We start from the raw sequence: 22,845 nt of genomic DNA, 5'->3' as shown, positions 1-22,845 counted from the left end.
AAGAGTCGGAAGCGACTGAACGAATAAACAAGAACAAGTTTTAATAAGGATTCAAAGAAATTAATTTAAAAACGGGCAACAAAGATGATCAAAGAACTAGAATCTAATCCCTATGAGGAGATATTGAAGAAGTTGTGTATTTGAAACCTTGAGGAAAGATAACTGAGATGAGATGTGAAGCAATCTTCCAACTTCTGAAACACCGCCACAGAGAATAAAATCAAGTTTCTCAGCTTTAAGGGAAACTAAAGTTTATCTCACATGGTGAGTAATCTCCACCAAGCTAAAGAAGAACTAAAAGAGGATATATTGTAGTGTCAATGGAAACTTCTCCTCCAAGTAATAGCAACTTCAGAGAGAATGTTTCTATGTGGATCACTTCTGCAATGGAGAAAAGAGCTAGAAAAACTCTCCCCCAGATGCTATAATTTCGATCTTGATTCCTCCCCACTAACTCATATGATTCAATTTAGAAGAAAACAAAAGTTAGATATATTTTTAATACCATAGGCAGTTTGGAACCAATTCTTTACAACTTGAAAAATAAATCTTTTCACTTCCTGACAGACCAATCAGGGAGACCTAACTGGAGTTTCGCAGTGGAGTTCAAGGGGCAGTTATGTAATAAATCATCCCTATTTGTTGACAGTGCAGAGTTGGCTAACCTGAGAGAGAAACAGAAGAAATAAAAAATGTTTTTATCGATGATGCCTTAAAAACAGAAGTGAAAATAAAAAGACATGAGTGCAGATGGTAATTCTATGTGTGAACTAGAACGGTATTTGATCCTCCACTGCATATGACTCAGCCATGTGACGTAGCATCAAAAAAAAAGCAAACGCAATTTTAGGTTACATCAAAAGAACTGTAACATCCAAATCACAGGAAGTAATAGGTCCACCATATTCTGCATTAGTCAGACCCATCTTGAGTCCTATGTTCAGTTCTCTGCATCACATTTTAAAAAGATTCAGAGAAAATGGATCAGTTACAAACAGGTAAGACTGACAGGATGGAAATAATATAAGTTTTCAAGTCTCTAGATCAGTGTCACACAGAAGAAGGTCAATACCTTTTTCTTTCATTACAGAGTACAGAACAGGGACTATCTTAAACTATAGGAAAACAGGTTATTGTTGAAGGCTAGATAAAAGAAATCCTAGAACTTTTCAGTGAAACTGATTTATAACTGAGGACAGTGGTAAAAATCCCTTTCCCAGATAAAAGTCATGTCCCAATTGTACCTAACAGTAGCATGGCAGCGCCTTTTTCCCCAAGACTTCATTATATTGCCTTCATCTGAACACTAGCCCATGATTTAGACAGGTTTAAATTATCCATATCTGTACCAGTGTTAGAAAAGTACTTTTCCCCTTATTCAGATTACTATCTAAGGACAGCTTCAAGCTTTATAAAATTTGTTAGGCTTTGTCACTCATTATCTTAAAGTTGGGTGACTACAATGATATGGAACAGGGGCAACAGAAGTAAGATACAAACTGGCAATGGGGACAGTACATTTCATGCTGGAATAGTTTTTTGACACTTCCAGGGTGGGAGAATAACATGACTTGCTAGTGGGGAAAGTCCACTTTCAGAGGCTGGGCAATCATCTATTGGATATGCTTCAATTTGGATTTCTGGCCTAAACAGCTGGTTGGGTTTGATGGGCTATATAGCCTTTTTCATCTCTCTGATTCTATTTTTGGCTGTAAAGTGAGAAGAATCAGGAATTATCAAGGCTGAAATGGATACAGTATGATATGCTTATGTTTGGATCTACTGATGGCCAAAATACTTGGGTTGTTTAAGCTTTAGATCATTAGGGTAAAGGTAAAGGTTTCCCTTGACATTAAGTCCAGTCGTGTCTGATTCTAGGGGGCGGTGCTCATCTCCGTTTCAAAGCCGAAGAGCCGGCGTTTGTCCGTAGACACTTCCGTGGTCATGTGGCCAGCATGACTACACGGAATGCCGTTACCTGCCCGCCGAAGCGGTACCTATTGATCTACTCACGTTTGCATGTTTTCGAACTGCTAGGTTGGCAGAAGCTGGGGCTAGCAACGGGAGCTCACCCCGTCATGCGGATTCGAACCGCCGACCTTCCGATCGGCAAGCTCAGCAGCTCAGCGGTTTAACCTGCAGCGCCACCGCGTCCCTTTAGATTATTACAACTAATAATAATAGAAGTCATAGGAGTTCTAATATTGGTTCAAATGGCAATGTGAAGAATGTGTTTAGCTTGATACTATACATTTTTCCCCAATGTTGAGCCAATTATAAGCCAGTAGTTTTAGCAGTACTTAAATGCAACAAATGAAATTGTGAAAAGGTTTCTCTCCACTGCAACTTTTAACAAAATGTTAATCCCAGCAACTGTTTTATGATAAACATAACAAAATATCACAAGCTGCCTTCAATGGAACTCTTCACTGCCATGCCCCCAATGTCAACATAATGGCTATTCCAATCTTCTCACAACCATGTTGGTGTGAGAGGGGGGCCAGGACAAATGTAGACAGCCAATTAATCAGGTCTGCCTCTTGCACAAAGAAGCACTGCCAGCATATATCACTTCGCACTTAGCTCTCCTTTCCGCCTATCACTTAATGCATGGTTGCTATCACACATGGCCAAAGGGCACTTCAGCTTTGGGGCATGTTGATAACATGGGCAACCTCATTTCACCTCCCACACCTTCAACAAAGGCCCTCAGCAAAACATCCAGTCACAAATCCTTCATCTCACACCATTGCTGATCTGTGAGGAAGCCATGAGGTTAAATTCTAGTGCTGGTATACTTAAAGCCAGCAAGGATTTTCTACTTTCGTGGGTGGCATTATAAGAAAGGAAGTAAATATTTGGTATTCCCTGCCTATGTTTTTCTCAGTGACTCTTAAACTGTAAGCTGTGTCTGCTGGTTGCTAGGCAACCATAAATGGCTTTTCCTTCCATTTCTGTTCCACAAAGTAGCAAATAACCCAGGTGGGGATGAGGGCAAAGTCAGGACTACCAGAGTCAGACAGCAGAAGTCCAGATGAGCCATTGATGGCAGCAAAGGGGTCCAGAAAGCTCTAACCCTTGGAAATGAATTATAGGAGAGGAATGGATGCCTAGAAAAGGTGGCACACTCAGAGGAAAATGTAACAGAAACAGAAGTTGCTTCCTGCATCTCTTAGATCTAGAAATTGATGATTAACTGCCATCGCCAGGCTAAAACAAAACAAAACAAAATTTAGCTCAATCATTTACTTACTTGTATTCATGTTCTGCAGAAAACCGAGCAGGCCCATTTCCAGCCTCCTCACAACCTACCTAGGTCTTGAATTGATTTTCTTCATTGATAGCATGTTAGGTAACAAGCTACTGTTTTCAGAGACAAGTATTATAATCAGCCAAAGCAGGAACATAAATGTGGTTCATAACAAGGAGACCATTTTGTGAAATTAAAGGGCCATCTGGAGCTCCAGTAGCATGTTAACTGATGCTCTAGGGCTTCAGGTAGGTTACTGTCTATCAAACAGTATGAGTGTGAGTGTGTGTGTGTGTGTGTGTGTGTGCATGCGCGTATACACATATATATATAATCTGATATCAGAGTATGAATTCTATAGAAACTTTAAACCTGTTATAAGTTGATGTATTTGAGATACAGTTTTTTGAGAAGGAGATAGTGGAAGACAGCATTTTAGGATTAATTAGTAAAAAGGCATGTCTTCCCTTACATGACTCTAATTAGCTGAAAGCAAGAGAGGCACTGCTATTTCTGAATTATGACCAGATATCTATTCAATAAGAAGGCCCTCCGAGAATCTCCAGATAGAAATGTATGAAATTGCTGTGCTTATCTCTTTGCCTTCCCCTTCATTAACTGCTTCATCAGCAATGACTCACCAAGTTCTTAGGCACAGGTCCTTCTTCCACCCCTTACCTGCAACTCCCATAATCCCCAAGCCAAATGGTTCCTGGGATTTACAGCTCAACAAGATTTATGGATTCTGCAGTCTAACACATCTGGAAAGCACAATACTAGGGAAACTTCTCTAAATTCAAGTTCCCTGTTAAAGTTTCTCCTATGATTCTTTTAAGGCCAAATGAGAGATGATATAGGCTAACCATGGTTGATTATTTTTCTTTACTAATAATGGGTCCTCCCACTTGTAGCTGAGGGGGATTGAGTCCTTCATGTTCTATTACCCACTTCCAAAATTGCTGTTTTTACCTTCTACATGGCTACATCTTTGGAAATGTGAAATCTGGGAAATGGCACCATGATGCTTCATCCTCTATATCTGTTACAATTTACTGCCCTCATGGCCCAATTCAAGCCCATCCATAACAAATGTTGTAGAGCTGTAGCCACTACTGTGTCACCCAAACAGGGCAACTGAGATAAATTAAATATTTAGATATGAATTTAGAAATAATTATTTTGATTTAAATAGGTATCTTGCTATTTTGATTGCTAACTTGATTATGTGCCATCAAGTTGTTGTCTGCTTTTAGTGACCACATAGATAGATTTTCTCCATGAAGATCGCTCCCTAACCTGGTCTTTCAGGTCTTCCAACAGTGCACCCGTTGCCACTGTATTGTCCATTCACCTTGCTGCTGGTCATCCTCTTCTCTTTCCTTCTACCCTTCCCAGCATTAGAGCCTTCTCCAGAGAGCTAGGTCTTCACAGAATGTGTCCAAAATAGGATAATTTGAGCCTGGTCATTGTGCCTCAAGTGAGAATTCTGTGTTGATTTGTTCAATGTTCCATTTGTTTGTTTTCTTGGCTGTCCACAGGATTCTCGGGAGTCTAAAACTGCGCTTATCTCCTAATCCAGCTTCCCTTAATATATATTCAGCATGTAGGTTGAACAAATAAAGGCAGAGTATACAGCCTTGTCCCACTTCTTTGCCAACCTGGAGCCAGTCTGTTTCACCATGTTCTGTCTGTACTGAAGCTTCCTGACCTGTATATAGGTTTCTCATGAGGACAATGAGATAGTCTTGGATTCCCATTTTTCTAAGCACATTCCACAGCTTGACATGATTGATACAACTGAAGCCTTTCTATAATCAGTGAAGCACATATTGACTTCTTTTTGACATTCTTTGGCTTTCTCAATTATCCAGTGTGCATCAGAAATAATGTCTCATTTTCTTTCCCCTTTTCTAAAGCCAGCTTGAACATCTGGCATCCCTTTTTCCATGTATGTAAAAGAGCCAAGTTCAGGGGCTTTTGCCTCAGTTAACTGCACATACCAGTCGGCTGCCCTGCCTTTAAGCTTCGTGGCCACTGCCGTGATTTTAGCCTTTTCCGACGCGAAACAATGTTTGAATTGTTCCATGTAGCTTGTGGTATTGGTGAGGAAGAAGGATAATTTGGTAGGGTCACCATCAAACTTAATGGGAAAGTCCTTCGTGACCCCTCCTGCTGGTGTGGGTCCAACTGGGGGTCGAACAGGAGCCCCCCAGGATACTGACGGTGGACCCCTCTGTGGCAGGGATGCGTCCCGCGACCATCCGCGGCCTCGCAGCATCTGCAGCGGGGGAGGGGGAATGGGGGATGGTTGATTGGGACCTGGACTCCCATCGCCTCTCACCTGACCACCCATTGCCAAAGAAATTGATTTCAACATGTATTCTATCGACTCCAGCTTCGCCTCCATCACTCTTATCCTTTCAGGTGTGACAGCTTCTTCCTGTCGTGGCGCCTCAGGCTGTTGTCCCGTCGCCACTGTCGTAGATTCCACTTCAGGAGTCAGGGGAAAACGAAGTCTCCAAGACATGTGAGACGTCCCCAGTCGGGGTTCCCCCATCGTATCCCACATCATCTCTGGAGGGGTGCCAGTTGTTACAGGTTGTTCCGTTTCTCCCCCCTCCATCGATCCACCCAATTCCGGGCTGGAGCTGGAATCTCCCGCGTAGCGGGCGAGGTGAGAAGGGAGGGGGCTCGGATCCCGGCTTGGGAATGCCGATTCGAGGAGCTGCCTAGTCGCCTCTCCGAACCCCATGGACTCCGGTTTCAATTCTGCCATCGCTAACTTCTTCTTTCACAAGAAAATTTCTTGGTAGAGACTAGCGAGGTATTTTATAGTGATTCTCAGCTTTATGTAATGAATGCCTTTCCCAATAAAGTACTCAGACTCAAAAACAAAGTTTAAGTTCTGATTTTATTAAGGATAGAGTGCAAACACAAAGAAAGCTGAGAATGAGAAAAGCGCACCTAAAATCAAACTAAATAGTCCCGTTACAAACAGAGTCCCACCCACCCCCTTCAAATGTCTCAAATTCACATTCCCAGGTGCTCCTAACGAGTTCTGCTGATCAACAGGCAAAAAGACCTTGACACAAAAAGATAACCCAAACACATTCCTCCTTAGCGAACAGAGATAGAGCCCTCGGTGCAAGGTTTCACAGCAGCTCCCTCCCAGCTAGGAATGCGCGTCAGCGCTCTGGCATGCGAACCGGTACGATGTATCAGGCACATCGAAATGATGAACATGACAATGTAGGACTCTAATCTGTGTTGGATTAGATTATTTTGCTAGCTAGCATGTCAAATTAAGGATATCATACAATAGTTTGTATACTCTGTTAAGCCTCCTTTTTCTAGTATTGGAATGTACATTGACTTCTTCCAGTCGGTTGGCCACTGTGTCATTCTCCAGATTTGCTGGCATAGCTTGGTTAGAACTTTTACTGATTCTTCTTCTGTTGCGTACCATACTGAATTTCTGTGGGTATTCCATCTTGCCATACTGGTGATTTATGTGCAACATCTCTTTGAAGATGATGGCTTCGGTTCGTTCTTCATAGAGTCTTTGAACTAGTCTTTGAACTAGATTTGATTAGACTCAAATAGAAGCAAATCTTCTATAAAGTAAGATACATGACCAATGTATTGGAAAACCTAATAGCAGTTTTCCTGTACTTTATTTAGCACTAATTCTCTGTGCCAGTATAAGACATTGGATAAAAAAACCAAGATCCATTATAAAATCTTCTGTCTCTTTAAAACATAGGAATACCCATGTTCTAGTTTCACCATAACTGAGACTCTTAGCTTGATTCTGGATTATGTCACTTCTAAATGCAGGTAAGAGAATCGTAGGATTGAAAGCTTTCCAATATGTAAAAAAATATGGCTACATAAAATAGATGTTGTCATCTACACTCCATGTGGAGATAGCTCTCTTTTATCTGAAAGAAATTCATTCAGGCAAACTCTTATCTGCAATTAAAAGTGTTGTCTCCTTGTCAAACAGTAAATTATAGTAAGACAAATAGTACAGCCATACTCACTGAATAAAACAAAATACTGTGACAATGATGATCACAAATTAAAATTTCACACATTTGATTAAACAACTCTTGGAAAAGTGCCTTTTTATCAATAATTTTGTTCCTTTTCTAATCTTCTAAAATTATTATTCAATCAAAATACAAATTTACAAAATGTCATAGATAAGAACACAGGGCTGGTGTACAGTGAGGAAAGTTCTTGGATGAAATTTGAGTTTATACAAGCCATTTTTCTTTTCATCTCAGTTGTTTGTAATTTAAGGATCACAATACCAGCCTACTTTGCAGTGTTGTTGTAAAACTTGATGGGATTATATTAAGCATTAAATCACAGTTTTGAAATCTACTGCATAGATTCTAAGTATTATTTTCTTTACAGTGCCAGAGAAACGTTCAATCTCTGTCTTCTAATGTAATTACTGTGGTATTTTATATAATAAAATGTTGCAAATTGCAATAAAACATTCTCAGTTCTCAACAGTTCTGGTACTGTTGCTGTGTTTAATTTCTATAAATAAATTGTGACTTCTGTTTTAATCAGTTCTTGCATTAAGGGATCTTGGTCTTTGAATGTTAAATAGCAATGCATATTTAACAGAAGTTAGCTCACAGTAGTAGCTTCAGGCTTTACACTGGGCGGGTGGGGATAGAGGGAGAAGCAGAGATAGAAAGGAAAGGAATGGAAAAATCCAAGCTGCAGAATTGCTGTGAATGTGCTGGCTTTGCAAATTACCCCAAAACTATCTACATGGAAATTACCTTTTCTGCCTGAATTATAAATATATCATGAATGATCAAATCCTTGGCACTTTTGCAAAATACTTATGCAATATAGAAAATAATTTGATATTCACCCCCCAATCTTAGACAGTACTTGAAATGTATTTACTTACCAAGAACCTGTATGAAAACAAAGGAGGAAAGGAATGTCTTCATTTTGTAGCCTCCTGATTCTACTTCGTCTCCTCTTAATCTCCCTATGAACTTTGGACTCTCCCTATCATATGACACTTTGTAATTTAAGGAAACTCTGCAGGACTGGAAGATGACTGTAGTGATAATAAGGGGATTCGTCCTTTTTAGTTTAGGCACACAACCTGTCTTTCATGCATTGCTGCTGGAGCATGATCTGAGCTATAGCCCTTCCCTGAAAGCAGCATCTCACACTCTTTAATGCTACGCAAAAGGGTGAGGCGCCAGCAGTAAGCAGAGGTCCAGTAGATTGGGGATCTCCATTAAACACAGCATTATTCACAGATGACTGTCCACAAAGAGTCCTTTGTTTGTTTGATATCCTTTCTTTCCTAGTTGCTCAAGCTACCTTACAGGGGATCTGCCTTTGTTTTATCCCCACAACAATAACCCTGGGAATTATGTCTGGGTCTGAGCAAGTGACTTGTCCAAAGAGTTTCCATGGCTGACTTGATGGACTTGACTCTGAATCTCCTCATTCTTAGTCTAATATTATTTATTATTATTTATTCAAATTTAGTAACTGCCCAACTCCAGTAGACTCTGGGTGGCGTACAAAACTGGAAAATCCATAAAAGCAAATAAAACAACAAACCAAACAGGCAGCCCAGACTAAAATGATCAAACAAAGCAAATCAAACAAAACAGCTCCCCCCTCCCCAAGTACAATGATACATTAATACATCAACCCCAGGCCTTGGACCAAAGCCAGGTTTTAAGAGTTTTCCAGAACCTAGGAGACAGGGTGCAATCCTTATCTCTGGGGGGGATGCTGTTCCAGAGGGTGGGGGCCACAACAGAGAAGGCATGCTTCCTCAGTCCCATTTGATGACATTTAATACCCAAGCTACTACATCACACTGGCTCCCCAAGATCTCAAAGATCTTTCCATTACTTGTTCTCTGACCCAAGGATGGAAGCAGAAATTGGGGATTTTCTGCTTGCAAATATGTGCTGTATTATAGAACTACTGCTGGTCCTTATTGCATGATGTCTCCCTATTCATAACATGTAACTACATGCAGCCATCTGTGTATAATGGATTAAATATTTTGCAGACATTGCTTTAAGATAATTTTCACTGATTTCTTTCCTATTGTTAAATACAATTTTTCATACATTCAATTTTACTGCACAATGTAAATAACAGTGTATAATAGATAAAATACAAAAAAGAAAATGGGAGAGAGCAAGAAATAAAACAAATCCAGTAGCCACAGCTATTGCAATAGGCATTTTTGGAAGGAGAAGAGTCTAGTGGCACAGCCAATGAAGCTGCATTGCCTTCTGTTTTTCTGGGAAACATTTATGAAAATGACTCTAAGAAAAAAAAATGCAAAATTTCAGAAAAGTAAATGCAGAGCCTTGAGAGTTACAAGGCATGAGAGCAATCTAAGACTTAGTTGGCAGCAAAGCCACAGAAACAGAAATGCAACAACTAAGGGAGACGATGACTGTGAAGCACATAGTGGCAAAGAAGAAAGGTTGGGCCACCAAGCATTTTCCAAGCAAATACCAATGCTCAGTTCTCCCAGATCCCACAGATTCCAAAACTCTTTACCAATCTTGCTCCTGCAATATATTTTTTTGATGACCCTCTCCCTAAGCACTGCTGAAATAATCCACATGAGTTGAAACTACAGCAGTCTCTCATAAAACTATCTGTTCCTAATTCTGTTTCTCTACATGGAGTCCTTGGGGAAAAATGCATCTCTTTTTGCACACACACTATCTGTGCCTCTGGTCCCCAACAAATATCTGATTCAGATTTTGTCTCCTTCAGAAGACTTATGCTTAGGTGCAGCTATCTTTAGATTCTGTCCATGTTTGTCCAAACATGAACCAAATCCATAAGTAATTGCAACACATAATACCACCAAATATAAAAGGGGAATAAAGGAAAAAAATATGAATAAATGCATACAATTGAAGAGGTGCAATTGCCAGGATGTGTCTCATCCCCATGGAACTATTTGCTTGTGAAGCAGGAACAAAAAGAGAATGATGCACTGCAAATTTAATTTATTAATTCCAAAGTAGTCCTGTTAAAGTTAATGGAACTTCCCAAAGCAAGTGGAGTTGTAGATTAGTGCTATCAGTTTCCTTTTCTGTCATTGGTTTAGGAATTATCATTAAGCTTTCATTAATTGAATTTCATTCATTCTTTGTAAAATGCTAACATTCGATAGAGCCGCTATCCATTATGCCATTATGCTCATTCCCACTCTAAAAGGTCCATTATCTAATAATTGCTAATAATAGCGTCAAATGAGTAGTTTTTTCCAATTAATCTTCCTGAAGAAATCAGTGAATAAAAATAATTTTTTATTAAAATTTGGAAATTGGATGATGGTGATGATCATGAAGAGAAGAGAAGAGAAGGCAAAAGAAGGAGCAGAGAAGAAGGTAAAATGTGTTTATATAACAGTGTTTTTCTTGCTAAAGGCAAAAAGAGTTGGAACATAAGAGGAGGATTCAGTAAAGACTATTAATTAATAGAAGAGAAGAAAAGAAGAAAAATGGATACATTTTGCACTCCTGAAACTAAAAGAGAAGAATTTAATAGCATCTAAATGAAGGTGGTCTGCTCTTGGGGAATGTAAGGAATGAATACATTTATGTAAGTAAAGTCTTGGGGTAATTAGAAATGAAAGGACTAAAATGTATGTTAGAAAGTATGAATGGGATTCATCTAGATTGTTACGGTGTGTGTGAAAACACAAATTTCTGGTTCAGTGATACTTTCATGTTAATGCTCCAGTATGCTGATAATGAAAGAACCAGGAGTTAGTTTTGGAAAGTGTTGCAAAATTTGTGAATATGACCCAGAGAAAAATTATTCTCCTCAGTGACATGGATAGATGAGTGAGAATGAGATAAGAGAGTAAGGAAAAGTGGTTGAGCCATTTGGAGAACCAAAAAAGAATCAGAATAGTGATTGTCTGGTGATCCTATGCATAGAAAAAGGTCTGTTTCAAATATTTGATGTAAGAATAAGTCTATTCATGTATATATATGGCAAAGGAACCATTCTGAAAGCATGATTAATGGCTGTTATGGAAAAATTGATATACGTAATGAAGGATACAAAGGTGATAATGAAGGATTCTGACAGTTGGCTTTTTTCTCCCCCAGTATGGCTTTGGAAAAAGTAGGTTGCTTTTGGTGGGGACAGAGAAAGGAGTTAAGTAAGGTTTGTTGGCTATGATAGAATGTGGCTGAGTTATGTGAATGGAGTCCTGAGCAGTGTTGGCAAAGCAACAGTGGCAATTAATGAAGTGAGAAGCTGGCAGAAACCATTGTCCAAAATGGATATAGTGGAGCTAGAGAAGGTTCAGAGGAGAGCAACTAAGATGATCAAGGGACTGGAGCAGCTTCTCTATGAGGAAACGTTATGACATGTGGTGCTTTTTAGTCTAGAAAGAAGGCGAATGAGAGGGGACATGATTGAGATGTACAAAATTATGCATGGTGTTGATAAAGTAGACAAGGAGAAGCTATTTTCCCCTCCCCAAAATGAACCAGAGATCACCCAATGAAATTGAATCCAGGAAGAATCAAGACAGACTAAAGATTTTTTTTTTACACAATGCATAATTCAACTTTGGAATTCACTACCACAAGATGTAGTGCTGGCTACCAGCTTGGCTGGCTTCAAAAAAGGGTTGGACAAATTCATGGAGGTCATGGGGATCAATGGCCATTAACCTTGATGGGTGTGTGACTGCCTTTGAAGGCCAACTGTTGGGAGACTAGTGAGCTTCCTTGTGCAGTTGGTTGACTACTGTGAGAACAGCCTGCTGGACTAGATGGGCCAGTGGTCTTATCCGAGGGGCACTGCTTATGCTTTTATGTTTTTATGTTCTGGAGCTGGTTTGGCAGCCTGCTGCTGGATGGGAACCTCAGGTGATTGCTGACTTTGAAGTGCCTGTGGCCTGGATAGTAGTGCTGGCAGCAAGCTTTGGCAGGCTCCTATTGGAAGTGGAGATCATGGTGTGTGGTAGGCTCAATCTAAAGAGAAGCTGCAGCTGATCTTGGGAGGGCTGGCAGGGGAGGTTTGTAGAGTTCTGATTTTGTGGAGTGTGAGTAACAGGAACAAAATCAGACTGGACAGAAAGCTGAATTCTCACCTGAGTTCTGCGACTGCTCTGATGGAAGTTGTGAGCTGATATGACCACCATCGTATCTCCCTCATAGGCAAATGGGGAGAAGACCATTTCTAGGCAATTGGAATGCTTGTGGTGGAAGAGCCTAGATTTTACAATGTCTGCAAATTTGTTTGCTGGATGGGTCTCAAACTATTTGATGTGGACTATAAGATTAAAAACATTTTATTTCTGGACTGGATGGCTGTTTCCTCTCCAGGGAAGAGACAGAAGAGGCTTATTTCCTGTAGTGGTGCTGGTGCTTGCCATCTGTGGACCTGGTGAAAATGAGCTGTAGTGGTGGAAGAGGCATAGAAATTTGCCTTTGAGTGTGTGTGTAGGTAGTGTATTGGCCCAGGGAGCTGTTTTAATTGAAGATTGGATGGTTAGGGTTAGGGGAGATTATATTGGATGAGGAACCCTCAGGACCTGGGATTGCTCTTTAGAGTTCAAGAGGAGACTGGACATATGGGCATTGGAGGGCAGGTAGGAGCTAGAAAAATGATACACAGAAAGAGATATGGTGGGAGGGATAAACTAGAGGGAAAGTGAAATGCCTGCAGGGAGAGAAAATGTAAGGCCTGTATCAAAAAGTATTAGAAGATAGGGTTTTCTGCATTCAGAATGAATGAAAAGTTGTTGAAGGAAAAAGATGGTTGCACTGATAATATTACCTAGTTGGGTAACCTCAGAGAGCACCGAGGACTCCACAGTTCAACCCTGAGCTAAGGATGTTCTCTTCTATTGGAAAGTTAAAGCTGCTTGGAACAGACGTGCGGAAGTGCGGAAAAGTATTTGGTGAAATGAAGCCAAAAAAAAAGCTATGGGTGAGAAAAAACAGTGCATGTAGGAGAATGATTCATGCAAAACATGAGGATGAGAGAAAAATCATATAGTGTGTATATAGAGAAAGAGAGATCTGCAAAAAATACAGTCTAAAAGAGCGAGGATGGATTAAAAGATGCAGACTAAATGCAGAGCAATTTTGATGGAAATTTTAAAAATGGGATATAGGTAAAAGGGGTAAACAAGGAACTTGTAGTAGATTGAGTGGAATGAAAACTAAAAATGATGAAATAATTTAGGATTAATTTGAAGTGAGGGAATGCTGAAAGGAGTATTTTAGAGATCTATATGGAACTGATGGTGATATGTCAAGTGGAATTGAAGTGAATGCTGTAAGAGTCCAAGAAAAATGAATGAACAAGAAGTCATAAATGCTGTGAGAATATTAAATATGGTAAAACTGCAAGTATAGATAATAGAATTGAAGAAATTGGATAGATAGGAGTTGGAAGGCTGGTAGGAACATATTGATGTGACAGGCAGAAATGATGTGTTTTGTTTATGGCGTGGCTGTTTGACTTATTTCAGATGTGTGGGAAGACTGCATCAGGGCCTGATGATTAGAAGAATGCTGTTGTTGTTTCCCTGTACAAAGGGGAAGATAGTAAGAGGGAATGAAAAAAATCAGTAAGGGTGTGTGTTTATTAACTGCCTCAGAAGGTTTTGGGCAGATTCTGACTGAAAATGTTCAGGAAGTGACAGTGAAAAAAACTGGGAAAATTCAGTGTGGTGCAATGCAGAAATATGTGGACCAGAGATTTCTTAACTGCTTCTTCACTGGGAAGGAAGGAAGGAAGGAAGGAAGGAAGGAAGGAAGGAAGGAAGGAAGGAAGGAAGGAAGGAAGGAAGATTATAAAGTGAATAGGATTAAATTATGCAACAGAGAAGGCACACTTCCTTGGTCCCATAAGATGACTACATTTAGTAGAAGGGACCTGCAGCATAACCATTCTGCCAGAATGTACCAGGCAGGCAGAAACAGTTGGAGATAGGCAGTCCCTCAGGTATGCAGGCCCTATGTCATAAAAAGCTTCAGAGGTAACAACCAGCACCTTGAATTGCACCTGGAAGCCAATTGACAACCAAAGCAGTTTGTACAGCAGTGGTGACACATGTGCATACCGGGAGGTAGTGGATAGTATGTGGTCTGTTATAAAGAATGAATGTCAAAAGATGTGTAAATGGCTGTGTATTAAAGTGTGCTTCTGCCCACTTTTCTTATATGGAAATAAGGCTTGAGTATTTCATGATAAATATAAAATTATGTTGAATGCAGTGGGAATGGAGTACTTAAGTAGTATCTGTGGTAAAATAACATGAGGTACGGTTAAGAATAAATGGATGCTGAATGTAGATGGAATACAAAAATGAGTGACAAGTATAAAAGAAATATATCAAAGTAGTTTAGGCATAGAGAAAACATAAATGAGGACTGAATCACAAAACAAATATATGAAGGAAGAGTGAATGAGTTGAGAGAAAAGGGAAAACTGAAAAATGTTATGATTGGATTGGGTTGATGAGATCCTTGGATTCTGGGGAAAGAAGGATGGTTTTGTGGGGATAGTAAGGTGTTGATGATTACAGTGAATGGTGTTGATGTAAACTAGACTTAAATTCCCTTTTAGTTTAATTTAATTTAGTTTTTGCTGACTATTGCCCCTTTTTCTGAGATTTGTGTAATATTACTTACTTCAAAAGGGGAGTATGCATGTATGTTCTTCCACTGGCTACAGCTGTTGACTTGTATTTCAAAAGCTAACCATAGCATTAACCAACATCTAGATTACAGCATTTTGTTACTTGGTTGCACCAGTTTCCCATCCAGCTGAGGACGATCAGACTTGCAGGTACATATACCTTAATCCATATTTGGAAACCTGGTACCTAAATGAATATGGTCCTCAGCTGGATGGGATACCTTTCCAGGTTCACATGGAGGCCTGAAGAAAGATGGTCTGTTTTAATGAACAGTAGAAAGATGCTGTTTTTGTGTGAGATCCAAAGCACTTTTTCTGAATAATTTTCAAAAACAGTACAGCCCTATTATGTAACTTGACAGCTCAAGGAAGATCACATATACCAATAGCAGCTTAATGTACAATGAGTCTCCCTGATCCATGTAATCACAATGGAATGCTGGTCTCTCTGTACTAAATGTGCATTTTGACATGACTACTAGTTATCAAACATGGCTCCATCTGTGCAGTTTACAGGTAGTATATACACTGATAATTGGACTGCAGCCATTGGATACTGCTGATCTCCTTCTTTCAGGGAGTCTACTTATATACAGTCAAATTGGTTTAATTATTTATTTATAAAATTTGTTTGGTTGCCCATCTTAAGTGAATAACTCTGGGCAGGTAACAATAGGAACATGAATTAACTGGTACCACCAGGTAGTTAGCACTTGACAAAGAATTTGCATAATTCAATCCATAGAGCAATGTTCAACAAATATAAAGCCCATAGTTTTAAAGAAGAACACCAACACTTTGAATTATACCTAGTAACATATCAACCACTGATACAGCTCTTCAAGCACTGGTTGGAGTGCATAATTTGCTATATTCTGGCAGCATCATTTTAAAAAAATCTATTAAGCTCCATTGAAATATATATTTTTAATAAGCATATCTTGGCTAATGGCAGGCAGGTTATTTCTGCCCTGGGAAGGTCACTCTGCGGGTGCAACATTAACAGGTAAGAGGTTGTTTATGCAACTGCTGCTAATTCCAGGTTCAAGGATGATACCAAAACGTGTCTAAGGCTACACCCAGGGTAGAATCAAGTTCCTTATGGGTGCCCTTTCTGCCTTCAGTGCTGAGTACATAAACATATGCCCAAAGCTGATTTATGAACAACAATGCAAAATCCTTCCAGTCATAGTCTTTTTAGGTTCTTTTCTTAAGCAAAAAGTGAATGTGAATGATTGAAAAATAGCACATAAATGCAGCTGCTCATTTATTTCACCATAAAACATAAAGAGACAAAAACAGAAAGAAACTGTCTCAAGCTCATGCACACACATTGCAGAAAATTAGTTATAAATAATTTCATTATTATTTGAAAAGTGGAAATGTTGGCTAATTAATGCCAAGGAGATGAGTCAGAGGTTACACCCTAGTGGTTAATTTAGGATGGGGCAACATTATTAATTATTCATTCATACATTAATATTTATAACTTGTTTCAATCCATATAGACTTTGGGCAGTGAACAACTTAGTTCAAAATATACAAAACAATTTTTAAAAATACAGCAGTAAACAAAGTATGTACTGTATGGTAAATACCCAGATTCAGCTAAAGGCCAACACATCAAAATAATATTGCTTTAGCTTGCTTACAAAATGCAAGGAGGATTAGGAATCACTCTACTTCCAAGGAAATAATATTCCATAAAATGCAGGCCACCAGTGAGAAGATCTGTTGTCTGTTCTATGCCCAGTGTGCCTCACAAGGAGTGGGGACCTCCAAGAGGCCATCTCTAGATGGCAGATTTTATTTTGGCAAGGTATTGCCTGAATTATCCCAGTACTGCACCATATAAGGATTTAAAGTTTATGACCAACACTTTGAATTGACCCTGGAAACCTACTAGTAGACAATGCTAGGACTTCACACTTGGTGTCACTCTATATTGATGGGATTGGCCCATCACCAATCTTGCTGCTGCATTTTGCTTCTGGGTGTCTGAGGAGAACCGTAGCAGATATTGTCACAGGTTTATCTAATCCAGCATTCTCTTCCTACACTTTCCAACAGATACCTGTGGGAAACCCACAATCTTTGGCTTTTATTCCCCAGCCATGGGCTCCAGAAGGGACTGAACAATGATCTTCAAGCTTATAAACCACACACCAAAACACTCTCTAGGCTATCTCAAGCTTTAGTTCACTGGCATATAAATGGTAGATAATTCCACAAAAATATTTCTCATGCATGAACTGGGAAACAGGATGTGAAAGGTGACATTGATAGACAGTGATAAAGCTTGCTTTTTGAAGGGAATAAATCAGTGATCATATGTAATAGTCAAACATCTTCTTGTAGGTCTATATAAATTGTGGGTTGTAATTGAAAAGAAGCCTTATCCATAAAAACTTCAGGAAAGAAGAATGGCATACTGTAATATAAAGCAATAATAACTGCATTACACTGGAGTATGAGCCTACAGCAAGTTTTATCATTCAGTAATACAGCTGGTATGCAGTTGAGCATTATTCAGAAACCTACAAAATCTCAATAAATCTCAATAAATAAAAGCAATGACAAGACTTTGCATCCAGCAGAGGGTTGTGAGTGCAGATCAAATGCAAACCCAAAAGATGGTTTCAGCTGATGGATAATGTGCAGTGAGTAGCCATTTGAGAAATAAATAGCAGTATTTTGATTAATATAGCAATCTCCATAGCAAAAGCACCAAGGCTGTCAAATGCAGCAGGCTGCTCTTCTCAATCCTCATTTGAAGACCTCAGGGGTAACACATGAGATTGGGGTGTCTGAAGGATATGGTCAAAAAGGTTAAGATGGTGGTCATGGCAGTGCAATTGAAGCTCTGCCTGTTTTCTTATGTGTGTCACATGAGGCAGAGAAAACACTAATTCTTCTACCTGAGGAAACTTCTTCACAACATTTCTTCCTCAGAGCAAAGCAGGTTTGGTTCAAAAAGCAGAAAATTCCAATCCTTTCCCCTCAATAATAAAATTCTAGTAATAAATAAAATAATTGTCCACTTGTTCTCACTCTGTGTGGAGCCCCAGATCCATGTTCATTCTCACTTAACCAACTTGAGAATTTTGATAATTACTCTCTTCCCATATCTGCCAGGCTTTGCTCTGAGGCAGAAACGTTGTGAAGAAGTTTCCTCAGGCAAATGACTGAAAGAGTAGCACATTTTTAGTTATTTTAGTTAGTTATTCCCAAGTAGAGGAATTAATGTTTTTTCTGCCTTACGTTCAAAAATAATTTTATTTATTTTAGCTTAATTTACTCATCTGGGGGAGAGGGCACCCATTATGGTTCTGTCTTAGAAAGCAAAATATCTTTAGTCAGTCAAACTCTTGAGCACATAAAAGCTCTAATTTGCACCTGTACACAAGTTATGGTGAGAGTAAAAGAAAAAAAAATGGGAATATAACAGATATACACAACAGAGATGCAGACTTCCTGTGTGCCCCCATTTCTCACTGCAACTGAAAAGTGAAACAGGCATGATGGTAAGTTTTAAGATCATGTTTACAAAATAGGGAAGGGGGATCTCTGCTGCAACCACAAGAAATATGACAGAAGAAAGTGGGATTTTGAACTGAACAGTAAATCACTGCGGGAGAAAAAACTGAGGAAAGTTCACCTGAAGATCTTGCCTGGAAGTTGGCAACAGGCAACAGTAAAAGAAATGAATGAATGAATAAATGAATGAATGAATGAATGAATGAATAAATAAATGGAGAAAGATGGCTATCTCACAGCTTGGTAGGGCTGACACTGAGATCTAGATGCAAAGTCAAATCAAATGCAGAACAAGACCAAAAAAAAACAATTACTGGACTAATTGTCCCTAAGCACAGCTGTATGGTTTTCTTAAGATATGTTAGAAGACACTGGAACAAATGTGACAATTTATATATCCCCCCTACTAGCAATAGTTCTGCAACAACATAGGCAGGAATAATTGTTGTTCTTTATTCGTTTAGTTGCTTCCGACTCTTCGTGACTTCATGGACCAGCCCACGCCAGAGCTTCCTGTCGGTCGTCAACACCCCCAGCTCCCCCAGGGATGAGTCCGTCACCTCTAGAATATCATCCATCCACCTTGCCCTTGGTCGGCCCCTCTTCCTTTTGCCCTCCACTCTCCCTAGCATCAGCATCTTCTCCAGGGTGTCCTGTCTTCTCATTATGTGGCCAAAGTATTTCAGTTTTGCCTTTAATATCATTCCCTCAAGTGAGCAGTCTGGCTTTATTTCCTGGAGGATGGACTGGTTTGATCTTCTTGCAGTCCAAGGCACTCTCAGAATTTTCCTCCAACGCCACAGTTCAAAAGCATCGATCTTCCTTCGCTCAGCCTTCCTTATGGTCCAGCTCTCGCATCCATATGTTACTACGGGGAACACCATTGCTTTAACTATGCGGACCTTTGTTGTCAGTGTGATGCCTCTGCTCTTAACTATTTTATCGAGATTTGTCATTGCTCTTCTCCCAAGGATTAAGCGTCTTCTGATTTCCAGACTGCAGTCAGCATCTGCAGTCATCTTCGCACCTAGAAATACAAAGTCTTTCACTGCTTCTACATTTTCTCCCTCTATTTGCCAGTTATCAATCAAGCTGGTTGCCATAATCTTGGTTTTTTTTGAGGTTTAGCTGTAAGCCAGCTTTTGCACTTGCTTCTTTCACCTTCATCATAAGGCTCCTCAGTTCCTCTTCGCTTTCAGCCATCAAAGTGGTATCATCTGCATATCTGAGATTGTTCATGTTTCTTCCAGCGATTTTAACTCCAGCCTTGGATTCCTCAAGCCCAGCACGTCGCATGATGTGTTCTGTGTACAAGTTGAATAGGTAGGGTGAGCGTATACAGCCCTGCCGTACTCCTTTCCCAATCTTAAACCAGTCCATTGTTCCGTGGTCTGTTCTTACTGTTGCTATTTGGTCGTTATACAGATTCTTCAGGAGGCATACAAGATGACTTGGTATCCCCATACCACTAAGAACTTGCCACAATTTGTTATGGTCCACACAGTAAAAGGCTTTAGAATAGTCAATAAAAGAGAAATAGATGTTTTTCTGAAACTCCCTGGCTTTTTCCATTATCCAGCGGATATTGGCAATTTGGTCCCTAGCTCCTCTGCCTTTTCTAAACCCAGCTTGTACATCTGGCAATTCTCGCTCCATGAATTGCTGAAGTCTACCTTGCAGGATCTTGAGCATTACCTTACTGGCATGTGAAATGAGTGCCACTGTTCAATAGTTTGAACATTCTTTAGTGTTTTCCTTTTTTGGTATGAGGATATAAGTTGATTTTTTTCCAGTTTGATAGCCATTCTTGTGTTTTCCAAATTTGCTGGCATATAGCATGCATTACCTTGACAGCATCATCTTGAAAGATTTGGAACAGTTCAGCTGGGATGCCATCATTTCCTGCTGCCTTGTTATTAGCAATGCTTCTTAAGGCCCATTCAACCTCACTCTTCAGGATGTCTGGCTCTAGCTCACTGACCACACCGTCAAAGCTATCCCCGATATTGTTATCCTTCCTATACAGGTCTTCTGTATATTCTTGCCACCTCTTCTTGATCTCTTCTTCTTCTGTTAGGTCCTTGCCATCTTTGTTTTTGATCATACCCATTTTGGCCTGGAATTTGCCTCCAATGTTTCTAATTTTCTGGAAGAGGTCTCTTGTCCTTCCTATTCTATTGTCTTCTTCCACTTCCGTGCATTGCTTGTTTAAAAATAATTCCTTATCTCTTCTGGCTAACCTCTGGAATTTTGCATTTAATTGGGCATATCTCCCCCTATCACTGTTGCCTTTTGCTTTCCTTCTTTCTTGGGCTACTTCTAATGTCTCAGCAGACAGCCATTTTGCCTTCTTGGTTTTCTCTTTCTTTGGGATGTATTTTGTTGCTGCCTCCTGAACAATGTTGCGGACTTCTGTCCATAGTTCTTCTGGGACCCTATCTACTATTAAAGGACCCAGTCCCTTAAATCTATTCTTCACCTCCACTGCATATTCCTTAGGAATATTAGTGAGCTCATATCTGTTGAGGTTTTCCTACTAACGATTAAGACTGCTATTGTACCTAATCATTTAGGCCCGGTGAAGAGGTTGTATTTGATTGTCTCCTCGCACGTGCTTCATGCAAATTGCCTGGGGGGAGGAAACCTGCCCGGACTTGTTTCTTACTTCCTCTTTTTTTCTCTCTGCCGATATGTAGTAAGCCAGGTAGCTCTCAATGAGAGCTAAGTCCTTTAAATATGTTTTGCTTTTCTTTTGCTTTTTGTAAATAAATTATTTTTAATAGAAATGCTTGGTGTGTGACTTTTCTGGTCTCTCCTGGGCTAAAGGCTTTCCCAGCATTCTGCCAACAATATCTAGCTGATCTGTGGGTCTTCCCTAATCTCTTTAGTCTGATCCTAAATTGTGCAAGAAGAAGTTCGTGATCTGAACTACAGTCAGCTGCAGTTCTTGTTTTTACCGACTGTATAGATGTCCGCCACCTTTGGCTGCAAAGGATGTAGTCAATCTGATTTCGGTGTTGTCCATCTGGGGAAGTCCATGTATAAAGCCGTCTCTTAGGTTGCTGGAAGAGAGTGTTTGTTATGCAGAGTGAGTTGTCTTGGCAAAATTCTATCAGCCTATGTCCTGCTTCATTTTGTTCTCCCAGGCCATGCTTACCTGTAATTCCAGGTGTCATTTGACTGCCCACCTTAGCATTCCAGTCTCCTGTGATGAAAATAACATCTCTTTTAGGCCTGTTGTCCAGTAGGTGCTGCAGATCCTCATAGAACTGCTCTACTTCAGCTTCTTCAGCATCTGTGGTTGGGGCGTATATTTGGATCACTGTAATGCTAGATGGCTTGCCCTGAATTTGAATTGAGATCATTCTATCGTTTTTTGGATTGTATCTGAGCACTGCTTTAGCCACTTGACTATTAATTATGAAGGCTACTCCATTTCTTCTGTGGTCCTGTTGTCCACAGTAGTAGATCTGGTGGTCATCTGATGTGAAGTGGCTCATTCCAGTCCATTTCAGTTCACTAGGCCCAAAATGTCTATCTTTAATCTTGACATCTCACCAATAACCACATCCAATTTGCCCTGGCTCATAGATCTTACATTCCAGGTTCCAATGGTGTGTTGATCCTTAGAACATCGGATTTGCCGTTCACCACCAGCACCGTCGGCCTCTAGCCGTCCTTTCGGCTTTGAGCTAGCTGCGTCATCACGTCTGGGGCTAGTTGAACTCATCCTCTGTTCCTCCCCAGTAGCATTTTGACCATCTTCCGACCTGGGGGTCTCATCTTCCAATGGTATACCGACATATCTCTGGTTGTACTGATCCATTGAGTTTTCACGGCAAGAATACTGGGGTGGGTTGCCATTACCTTCCCCAGGGATCGCCTTTACTCTGACCTCTCTGTCATGACCTTCCCGTCTTGGGTGGCCCTTCACGGTTTAGCTCATGGCATCACTGAGGTGCTCAAGCTCCAGCACCACGACAAGGTAACGATCCTTTGCTGAAGCAGGAATTATTAGTGAGGGGCAAAAATGCATACAGGTTTTCGTACAGATATCATAGATATTATAATTGTACGCCACCCAGAGTCACTTGTTGAGATGGGTGGCTATAGAAATTACATATATACATACATACATACATACCATGCAACTGCTATTCTTAATCACTAGTGCAGTGTTTCTCAACCTTAGCCACTTGAAGATGTGTGGCTGGCTGGGGAATTCTTGGAGTCGAAGTCCACACTCTTCAAGTGACCAAGGTTAAGAAACACTGCACTAGAGCATCGGGGCTGTTACAGAAAATGGTGGTTGTTGCTGCTGCCACTGTAGACTGTAAGAGGACCAAGCTTCC

General features: G+C 40.1%; 1 protein-coding gene across 1 annotated transcript in view; it reads right to left on the bottom strand.

The window, feature by feature from the left end:
- Positions 1–8,284, bottom strand: part of AMN (amnion associated transmembrane protein) — an 86,370-nt gene extending 78,086 nt beyond the window's left edge. The window contains exon 1 of the mRNA XM_063290361.1: positions 8,187–8,284. Within this exon, the coding sequence (XP_063146431.1) occupies positions 8,187–8,229 (43 nt within the window). The 5' untranslated portion in view covers positions 8,230–8,284. The remainder of the gene's footprint in view (positions 1–8,186) is intronic.
- Between the last annotated feature and the right edge of the window lie 14,561 nt (positions 8,285–22,845).

Source organism: Candoia aspera, chromosome 1, assembly GCF_035149785.1.
Source record: "Candoia aspera isolate rCanAsp1 chromosome 1, rCanAsp1.hap2, whole genome shotgun sequence".
Classification (NCBI taxonomy): Eukaryota; Metazoa; Chordata; class Lepidosauria; order Squamata; family Boidae; genus Candoia; species Candoia aspera.
Note: the sequence above shows the minus strand (reverse complement) of the source record. Positions and strands in the feature narration are given on the sequence as shown.